The following is a 10,956-nucleotide window of genomic DNA, read 5'->3' on the forward strand; positions in this document are numbered from 1 at the left end:
AGTTAGAAGTGATCTGATGTTGCCTCTAGGCCAGAAGGAAGTCATTTTAGGAAAAGACAGTCTTCCAGGGTGCCTAGCAGTCTAACAGAGTTGAACTATCAAAGGAATCTATGAAGAACAGAGTGCAACAAGTTCTAACATTCCTGGTTTTTTGCCTTGGTTTTTTTCTTCTTTGAAAATCTTTGTTAAATTTCTGCATTTAATGATCAGTTGTTACCTTATCTCCTAAATAAATTAATGACAATTTGTTTGAAGTTTTTATGACAAAGAAGAACCACCAAGAGACAATATTCTGGTTTAACTATTAATGGAGTGAGCATGAGACAATATTCTAGTTTAATTGTTAATGAAGTGAATATTTAAAAAAAAACTGACTCGCTACAGTGATGTAAGTGATCATTCTTCTGAAAAATACTTTTTATTAATAAAATAAAATTTTACATACAAAAGAGCATTACAGATCTAAAGACCTATTTACAATGTTGGTTTTGTTTTCCGATTTAAGGTCTGGTTATGTACCCAACACTACATGAGAACCATGACATGATGCTACATGTACAGGAAAGCACTAGGGACCCCCTCAGAGGACAGTCATGTCCTGTCTCCCAATCCAATTTGATTACTACTAAGAGTCAAACATGGATGTTATCCCACAGACTAAAAATGGGATCAGAAAGTACTTTGGCCATAACCATTTAATTTCTTCCATCTTCAAGAAGGCACTTTCTAGTCTGCAGTAGAGAACTTAAAATCTAAAGTCAACTCTGTGCATGGCCTGCTATTTACTCCAGTCAAGCAGAAATGCTAAGCACTATAGGCTATTACTTATGCCAACTTTCCATACAATAAGGTCTAAATATTTTGAAATACCCTAAATAGGAACTGTATGAAACACAGGCGAAAAAAATGCAGATATGTTTAAGTCTAACACCAAGAATTTTAAGATTAGCGCAGTTTTCAACTGGCAAGATTATTGGGGAAAAGAGGAGGGGAAACCATTAGGCATATATAATACTGAAGTTCTTACATACTTTTTGGTTACTGTGATTTTTTTTTTAATGCTGATTCAAGTGTATAATTGCATGTAGCACATGAAATCTTATACCACAAAGGTAATTATGAACCAGTACAGGCACATCTTAGATCTCATGCTGTATAAAAAAGTTTAGAAGCAAGTAATTCCGTGACAACAGAAACCCTGGTACTCAAAGTGCAGGCTCCGTGTGCTCAGTACAGTAACACACTCAGTCCTCTGCACCTATCATGTCATCTTCTATATTGTTTCTAAGTACTGAGGCTACATCTTGTCAGAATCCTCAATAGATGTGAAGTACTATATTAGGAGGATCAGTTACCTAAGAATACTTAATTAGGCATTCGCAAGTGTTTTGTTATGTTGCTAGGTTCCAGGGGTTTATACCCAGTAATGAACAATCCTCCTTCCTCCCCACAAGTACTAAAGGGACAAATTCGACTGTATTTCAATAAAATAATTTTATAGTCAGTGATAGTGGGGGGGAGAGGGGGAGCATAAAAACTACAATGCAACTTTAAACTTATACTACTTGTGCCTCCAAAAGGGACTTTAATCTTAATTTGACCCCACTATGAAAAAATACTGATTATCAAAATTGAAACCTGAAGTTGTTTAACCATCAACTGCCCAAGATTATTGAAATTTAACAAGATTAAGGAAAGGAACCCTTCATCAATTTTTGATCTCCATTTCAAATTCCTGCTTCAGACTTCTCAAGTAAGCATGCACATTTCTAAAACCACAGCACTTGGCCAAATACATCAACACACCAGTCGTACATCATCCATCTCGTTGCCTACAAAAGCTGCAGTTGCAGATTCCATGACAAGGTGGGCAATGCCAATCTGGGTTCAGCAATACTATTTTGACTTCTTCACCATACCAATTTCAAACACAGAGGCCATAGAACTGTCCCCAACTCCAATCATTTTGGGTCTCTGCAGTTTGTCTTGGTGTCAATAGTCTTCCAGGGACACTGGTGGCAGGTGGAACCTAACTAACTGCTGTAGATCTCGTCTGGGGAGGAGATGCAGATGTTTTTAGCTCTTCCTCTGTAATCTCTTCCACTGGATGAACAACACGAGAAATGGTCACGGTATATGTGCAATGACTTCCAGGTGTGGCATTATCATCATCCAAATACCCATCCACGCTCTCCCTTCTTCTCACCAACGTGTACTTGTTCTCAAAATCTATTTCATCTTCTAAGTGCAGATTTGGGGGTCCTTCGATCACAGACCTTGACCTGGTATGTGGATGAGCTCTTCCTTCAGAGTTTCAACTTGAGGGGTCTCTTGGTGAGGAGCTCTTTGGATTTGGCTTCAACCATGGGTTACTAGTTGGAAGCAATCTTTCAGTAAATAATCCTGGGAAACTTTCTAATTCTGACATTAGTTCTGTAAGCACTGCCTTGTTTTCCTTTACATTTAGCATCCTCTTTTCCAAAAATCTTGAGGCTTTCTCATCTTCTGAGTCAGAATCAGAACTGGAAGTGGGAAGCTCTGGGGCTTTGGGAAGGGGCTGCTTTCTGCTTCCTTGTCCCTTTGAGGTCTCAGGTTGGAAACCTTAGAGCTACTTGCAAAGGACTGAAATGGACTTCCAGTCCTCCTCCCTTCATCATCAGAATCCAATTTCATTCCATCTTGGACGTCACTTTCTGAGAAGCTGCAGAATGATCAGAGTCCGCATAAAAAATGGTGCCCAGTTCTTTAGTGATATCTGCCTTGAGTTTGGGTTTGTGTAAAATTCCACAATCCTCTCTTAGGTCTCCTGCCTCACTTTCTGGAAAGCCACTGAAAGATTCATTATCAGAATCCTATAAAAATATTTGCCAGTTCTTCACTGATATCTGACCTGAATTTGGGCTTTTGTGTTTGAAAAATTATCAGAAGCAAAACCATCACAACTGTCATCAGAGATTTCCACGGAAGTCAATTTCACATTAATGAATTTCTTTTCCCATTTTTTTTCATCACCTTTACAGAGAGGTCTTTTGCTGTGTGCTGAAAGGATCCATGAGGGGCAGTGGGAGTCCACAAGGAAGACGCTTTAAAGGGAAGGGATCGTTCCCAGGGAGCTGGGGCGTGGGCAGCAAAGAAGTGCCCACAGCGACTGAGCTAGAGGAGCCCTAGCGAGGCAATGAGCTGCGTAAGTAAGTGATCATCCTAACAAAAATAATCTTTATGTTTTCTGTTTTCCAGGTGTCTGTGTACTAGATGAAATCTGTCTTCATGTAACAACTGTGACTCTAGGTGTATCTTTCCCAAATACAACTTAACAAGGCAGAAATTTTCTTTAGAAAATGGATTTTAATGAAGTTTCAGATTAAAAAAAAAAACAACTACAGGGTTTGCTGAACAACATACAAAACATAGGGATATATATTTATACAGGAAAGAGACAAGGAGATGTACGAATTCTGCTTAAAAGGTAAACTTGCATTTGTATGCCCACGGATACAGACTGAGGAAGGCAGATAAGAGGTCCAGTTCTGTTCCTTGTCCTAAAGCACTGGTTCTGGGGTCAGGAAGACCCGAGTTCAAATTCTGCCTCAGATGCGTATTAACTGTGTGACCCTGGGCAAGTCACTTAAACAGTCTGCCTCAGTTTCCTCAACTGCAAAATGGGGATAATAATAGCCTACTTCCTAATAAACCCTACTTCTCAGGGTTGTTGTGAGGATCAAATGAGATAATATTTGGAATGCCCTTGGCACAGTACCTGGCACACAGCAGGCAGGCACTTCATAAATGCTCATTTCCTTCCTTCCTGTACTGTAAACTATAAAGAGCTGCACAAATGAAAGGTCTTATTGACAGTTTTTAAAGGCCTAGCGTGTATGTATCCAACAATTAAGGAATGGCTGAACATATTATGGTATATTAATATAACAAAAGATCATCAGACTGTAAGAAATGAGGAATCTGAGGAATTTAGGGAAATATGGGAACCAAATATGAAGTGAAGCAATGCCAAAATAATCCCATCTCTGACACGTATGTTGAGCAAGTTGCCTAAAGTCTGTGGTCCTCAGTTTCTTCATTTGTAAAATGAGAGGGGTTGGACTAAGGTCCCTTTCAGCTCCAAAGCTATAATTTTATGAATCTTCACACTGATTCAAACTTTCATAGGATAGAAAAGCACTTGGTGGGGAATAGTAGGCTACAGCATATTTTCAATGATAATGAAGGCATTAAAAGTAGAATAGACAAGAGTAAGCATTCAGAAAATGTATAAATGGAAAAGCAGATGAGCCAGTCACGTGAGGAGAGTGAGAGATGTAGGATTGATAATCTGAGTGTTGTACTGATATCCATAAATGCAGAAATACTGGTTTTAAGTAATAATCAGTGTCATCTCTAGCCACATATATCTCAAAGTACTTATTATATGTGCACTTTCTTCTAAATAAACGCATTTGCTGGTGTCATATTTAGCGTGCCCAAGACAATGTATTTTATTCTAACTGGAAGCCATTTTTTAAAATTTACTAAAACGTAGACAGATATGGATCTCCTATTGAAGAACTAGCTCCTCCCTGCCTGCCTGCCCAACAATATAGATCAATTTATATTTATTTTTACACCTGACTAAACATATGTCAATTTGGGTCTTTTCTCCCGAATTATTCTGAATTATTGTCATTAGATGATTCCATAACAAGTGAATTTAGGTTTTTTAAATGCAGAGAAATTATAATATACAGCATTCTAGCAAAAGCATCCCCCAAACTGAAAATATATTCTCAGGCTGCTTGTTCTGAAAAGAATTGGGAAATCTGTCTAATAAGAAGGGGGTAGAAAAGCAGGGAAACACAGAACATACATTAGTCTGACTATATAGCTGTCATTCTTCTCCTAAATCTGGATTACATGATGCCAGAATATGGGTAATAATCTTGTTACTTGTTCAGTGTATGCCTATGTACTTCTTTTCCTCCCTTTCAAAGAGCTCTCATTTTGGGGATATTTAATCTGTATTTGACCAACAGTCTTTCCCTGTCCCTCCCCCCTTTCTTCTAGTGTGGGAAGGGAGATAAGAGATCATATGGGAGGCTACCACGTTGAATTGGAAAGACTGAAAAGATTAGCTTGGATTTGCGAGACTAAGAATGGTGAAGGCCAAATTATGTGGCTTCCACGCAACAGAGGAAGCCAGGGCCCTTGGTAAAATTGAAAAATGAGTCCCATTCTGAGTCCTGCTTCCACCTTTTTGCTATTACTACTACTTACCTTTTCATATACTCATATTCTAATCCCCCAACCAGTTTCTAGGTCCCCAAAGGGCAGGATGAAGTCACTTTGATTCAAATTCAACAACCTAGGGGTAATCAGATGACCCAGTTCTGTTATTTTAAAATTGACTCAATTATAACCCAAAAGTTGAAGTGATTCCCTAGTTCATTCTCGATGTCAGTAAAGAGAGGAGTGGGGGGGAGCTCCTTGAATTTTATCAGAAATTCTGAAAATTGTGTTACACTTTGACAGGTGGCTTCATGCTGCCAGAATGAACCATTTTTTAACCTGAGATATACAAAAATGCGTAAAACTAGTTTGTTATACTATATTACACAATGGTGTTAGTTTTAAATGAAATATGGCACTCAAAAAAACTTGGAGAATTATTAAAATAATATTCTTTACCAATGTATTTTTATGATTTAATACCTTAGTTCTCATTTTATTGAAACAAACTTTTATGTGTTATGTAATTCATATTTGTTATCAAAAAAGCAACAGAGCTACACCAGGTTAGCATTGTCTTTAAAAAATAAAACAAAACAAACATTCTTTCTAATTATAAATTCACAGGTAATTTCTTTTAAGGGTTGCCAGATGAAAGAATTTTGGACTTGCACTTGGAAGCAGAAACACTTGTGTTCAAAAATTTACTGACTGTGAAATAAGGCAGTTGGGCTTTACGGCCTCTCAGGTCCTTATCACCTAGAAATCTGTGGTCTTATGAACAAATTTATTTCTAGGTTAAATTAAATTATATTTATCTCTAATAAGCCATTATTTTAGGGTTTATACAATATTAATGTTCAGAGATCAATACTGATGGTAGCACAGTAGATAGAAGGCAGAACCTGGTGTCAAGAAGAGCTAAGTTCAAATCTGAGTTTCAGTACTTAGTAGCTGTGTGACCCTGAGCAAGTCACTTAACCTTAGTCAGCCTCAGTTGCCTCTCATCTATAAAATGGGGATAATATCACTTACCTCCCAAGGTTGTTGTAAGGATAAACTACTTTAGCATCCTCAAAGTGCTATAAAATGCCAGCAATTATTATTACTGAAATTAACCAAATATTATTTTTACATATTCATTAAAAGACAATTTTTGTACACTGAATTTTAAATGCATTTTCATATATTTAAAGGACAAACCTTTATCAGCCAAATTAAGAACTGAGGTCAGTGAGAATATTCTAGCCAAAAATTTTATTTTTAACTGCATTTATGAGATATTTTAGCAGGAAATTTATTTGAGGACTGGAATGTACATACAATTTTGTGTGTATATATGTATATGTATGATATATATATATATATATATATCATACATATACACACACACACGGGGGAGTAATTTCACAAACATGAAATTTAGCTTAAATGATAATTGGTAAAAATTTCCTTTTGTAGATTATACTTACTATGACTACTTACTAAAAACCCTTCTGCTTTATTGAAACATCATTTGTAATCTGAAGAATTCATCACTGATATGCCAAACTGAAGTGGATAATAAGCCTCTTGATTCTTAGCTAGGCTTGCTAGTACCCAGACATCAGACAGTGATTTTTTAGTTAAGCATTCTTTTCCATGGGTCACACTTTGGTTGCTAAATCTAGTATGTGAAAATACATGAGCTAGCTAATCTTGCCTAAAAATAAGTAGATTAATATGGCATTTAAAAAATTAATGAGGAGGCAGCGTGTTCAGTGCAAAGAGCTCTGGAGTAAGCCAGAGGTCCTACTTTCAAACCCCAGCTTTACTACTTACTACCAGTATAAACTCAGGGAAGTCATTCACCACTTTGGGCTTCAGTTTCCTCAGCTGTAAAACAAAGGTGGGTTAAGTAGTTTCTAAGATCCTTTCACACTCTAAATCTGTGACCAGATGAGTGCTGATATAATTGATAAGTGTGGGAAACCAAGAATTTTCCTATTCCCCCATTAAGAGCAGGGAATTTTTTTTCTCCTTTCTTTGTATCCCCAGTGTTAAATACGTACCTGTCACAATTAGCTGACTGACTACACATCTTACAACAACATATTAAAAATTCCACAGTTAAAAAATTCAATACAAATGGAAAAGCTTGAGTTGCTAGAGTCAAAAATATGTTAAATTAAGCATGCATTTTTCCTCTGGTATGTACTTTCCTTTTGGTAGGCTCATCCCAAGCCTTGAATTAGTTCATTATCATATATTTTCTTAATTAGTAGTAACTAATAAACATTAAACACCAAAAATGTCCTAAGTACCACGTTCACTTACTAATCTCTGTTTACTATTTTTTTTTAAGGCAATTGGGGTTAAGTGACTTGCCCAGGGTCGCTCAGCTAGTAAGTGTCAAGTGTTTGGTCTGAGGCCTGATCTGAACACAGGTCCTCCTGATTTCAAGGCCTGTGCTCTATCCACTTCGCCACCTAGCTTCCCCCTTATGTTTACTATATTTATACAATACCGAGAATTTTTGTTTGCTTTGCTCTTTCTTGAGATAGGAATGAAACACAATTTTAAAGTCATAAAGGTTTTATAACAATGTCTGAATGTGTAAGGGCTTTGACTTTAAGATGGGTAAAATGGAGGGTTGATGAATTGTTTGGATAATGCAAGAAAAAAGTGGTGAAGAATTGAGGGAATTACTTAGATAATTCAAGGGGAGAGAGAGAGAGGGAGGGAGAGAGAGAGACAGAGAGAGAGAGAGAGAGAGACAGAGACAGAGAGAGAAAGAGAGAGAGATTGATTGAGATTTAGAGGATAATTGCTCACAATTCCAGTCAAGCATAATTTAATTTAAATCACATAACAGTAGGACTTGATTTCATTGGTTTTTTTTCCTCTAAAAATAAATTTTTGTAAGTTGATATAAACATATTACTTCAGAAATAAATATAAGGCTATTTATAAAAGCTAAGTATCATTCCATTTAGAAGCAACAGATTAAAATTACTTTATTAACATGTAATAAAGCAATGCTGATTTAATTTTGGGCGGAACAGTGGAAAGAGCACTGGACCTGGAGTCAGGAAGACTCATCTTCCTGAGTTCAAATCCGACCTATGACATTTACTGGCTATGTGACCCTAGGCAAGTCACTCAACCCTGTTTGCCTCAGTTTCCTCATCTGTAAATGACCTGCAGAAGGAAATGCCAAACCACTCTAGTATCTTTGCCAAGAAAATCCCAAATAGGGTCATGAAGAGTTAGAAACAACTCAACAACAATAATTTAGTTTTATTATTTACCAAAGCTAATTCAAACAACTATTTGCAGTCATTTGGAGTTGAGTATTCTTCATCTTTTCAGCTACCCCCGTATGAGGCCAGAGAATCCTTCAAAAGCAAACATACTCCCCCACACTCATATTCATGTATTTCTGGCTAAAATGATTTCCACAAAACAGGTAACAATATTTTATAAATTTTTTGACTCTTTGCCTTAAGTACAAAATACACAGACTTTTTAAACAGTAAAAACCAAATAGACTATTTCTGCCAGATTCAATCAAGTATTCATTTAGTGTCTCATATCTGTCAGGCATTGTTCTAAGTGTTAGAGATCAGAGAGACAAGAAATGAGTCTGACTTTAAGGAGCTTACATTCAAAGGAACAAACTATTCCCCCTTGTCTTTATATTTTACTCTTAAGCACTATTTGTTTGGAGAGACAATTCCAATTTTGAGAATGGAAACTAAGTTTAAGAATTATGGGCCACCTAGGCCAGGGGACCCCTTCCTTCTTAGGATAATTACTTTCATTACATAAAATACATAGGATTACAAAGGAAACAAATTATATTTAAATCTTGTTATCAAAATATACAAAAAACCACACACACACAAGTTAATAGGATTCCAGGTTAAAGAACCCCTAATCCTAGCCTAAGAGGAAGCTAGGTGGTACTGTGGATAGAGTGCCTGGCCTGGAGTCAGGAAGACTCATCTTCCTGAGTACAAATCTAACCTCAGACACTTATTAGCTGTGTGGCCCTGGACAAGTCACTTAACCCTGTTTACTGCAGTTATCTCATCTGTAAAATGAGCTAGAGAAGGAAATGAAAAACCACTCCAGTATCTTTGCCAAGAAAACCATAAATGAGGTCAGGAAAAGTTGGACATGACTGAAAGAACTCAACAACAAAAATCCTAGACTTTTCACTGTGAAGAGTGTTATTTTTCTTTGACCTTAAAATGAGCATTGTTCTAGGGGATCAATGAGGAAGATACAAAATCTAGGTGACTGGTCCCTGCCCTCACAGAGCTTGTATTATAATATATATTATATTTTATATATGTTATATAGTAGAAGAATGGCACAAACAGGATACCTAGAATTAAAACACACACACACACACACACACACACACACACACACACACAGAGCAGCAAAGTGCTTGGAAAGGCCCAAGGGCATGTCATTAACAGCTATATCCGTTTTTTAAAAATGTCATAGGTAACCAGCATATGCAGTTCTCAGGGTCGTCTATGACCACTGCTTTGACAAGGAATAAAAAAATTAAAAATAAATTTATGAAAACCAAATTATTTATATCCTAAATCTAGAATGAGTTATTTGTAACTAATAAATATTAAACATCAAAAAAAAGTCCCAGACTCTGTGTTCAATTACTTTTCTCGATGTTTCCTATCTTTTTATACTAACAAGAACTTTTGTTTGTTCTTTCTTGAGATAGGAATGAAACACAATTTTAAAGTTATACAGGTTTAACAGTGTGAATATGCAATAATTTTTATCTCCCTTTAAAGAAGGAAGATGGCCGAACAGGGTTCCTTTTGTCTTTATCCTCACACCCCCAACCCACCCCCGCCCCCCGCCCCCAGCATCTACAACTGTCTGGAACATAGTAGGAGCTTAATACACGCTTGCTGAGTGCCACTGATTGAAACTAAACTACTTGGCTTTGGCCCCAGTGCTCCATGGGCCTGACTGCCTGGGCGTGGGCAGCCTAGGTAAAGGCTCCCTTTATGTATCTCAAGGATAGGGACGGGGCTCCGGGTTAATAACTGCCCTGCCTTCTCCTCCCCCCCCCCGGATACAGAAAGGGGAACCCAACTGGCTTCTGTGCGCCCACCCAGGTGCGGGGCAGCCCTGGCTCCAGAAGCCGAGCATTAGGAGGCTCCCGGCCTGGGTGTGGCGGGAAGACAAACAAGGAGAGGCACAGACAAGCCCGGACTCCCACTTTCCTGCCCGGGAAGATCCGTTTTTGGGCAGCTGGGGCACTCCCCGAGATACCATCTCGCCCCAGCCCTTAGCCAGCCTCCGGGAGCGCAAAATGAACCCAGCTCCTGCAAGTTATTAATCAATTAAGCAAGATCGTAAATGAGCTCAATAGAGCTGGAAGAAACAGGTCCCGGGCGCGGCTCGCCCTCCTCCGCCCAGGGCGCAGGCCTGGGCGTGCATCAGCCCGGGGAAACCCCTGGGGGGACCCCAACTCACCAGGAGCAGCAACGCGCCCAGCCTCCGGGCTCCCAGCGCCCGGTGCGCAGCCATACCCGAATCCTCTCCAGCTGCGTCCTGTGCCCGGGGCGGCTGTGCCGTCCCGTCCTGACCCGTCCAGTCTTGTCCCTTACCCCCGCCCCCAGCCCCGCTCCGCCCCAGGGCAGGTCCCTCCCTGGCCCTCTGCCTTCTCCCGCTTTGCGCCGGCACCGCCCTCTTTTCCTGCGGCGCCGA

The 10,956-nt window shown here is 38.8% G+C and overlaps 1 protein-coding gene and 1 pseudogene across 1 annotated transcript in view; both read right to left on the bottom strand.

Annotated features, from left to right (window-relative positions):
* DSG2 (desmoglein 2) overlaps window positions 1-10,857 on the bottom strand; it is a 48,571-nt gene extending 37,714 nt beyond the window's left edge. The window contains exon 1 of the mRNA XM_020992558.2: window positions 10,723-10,857. Coding sequence (XP_020848217.1) covers window positions 10,723-10,776 — 54 coding nt within the window. The 5' untranslated portion in view covers window positions 10,777-10,857. The remainder of the gene's footprint in view (window positions 1-10,722) is intronic.
* On the bottom strand, window positions 1,709-10,521 carry LOC110212540 (cell division cycle-associated protein 7 pseudogene; annotated as a pseudogene).
* Window positions 10,858-10,956: the final 99 nt, after the last annotated feature.

This window comes from Phascolarctos cinereus, unplaced genomic scaffold (assembly GCF_003287225.1).
Source record: "Phascolarctos cinereus isolate Bilbo 61053 unplaced genomic scaffold, phaCin_HiC Scaffold_4;HRSCAF=312, whole genome shotgun sequence".
In the NCBI taxonomy this organism is placed as follows: domain Eukaryota; kingdom Metazoa; phylum Chordata; class Mammalia; order Diprotodontia; family Phascolarctidae; genus Phascolarctos; species Phascolarctos cinereus.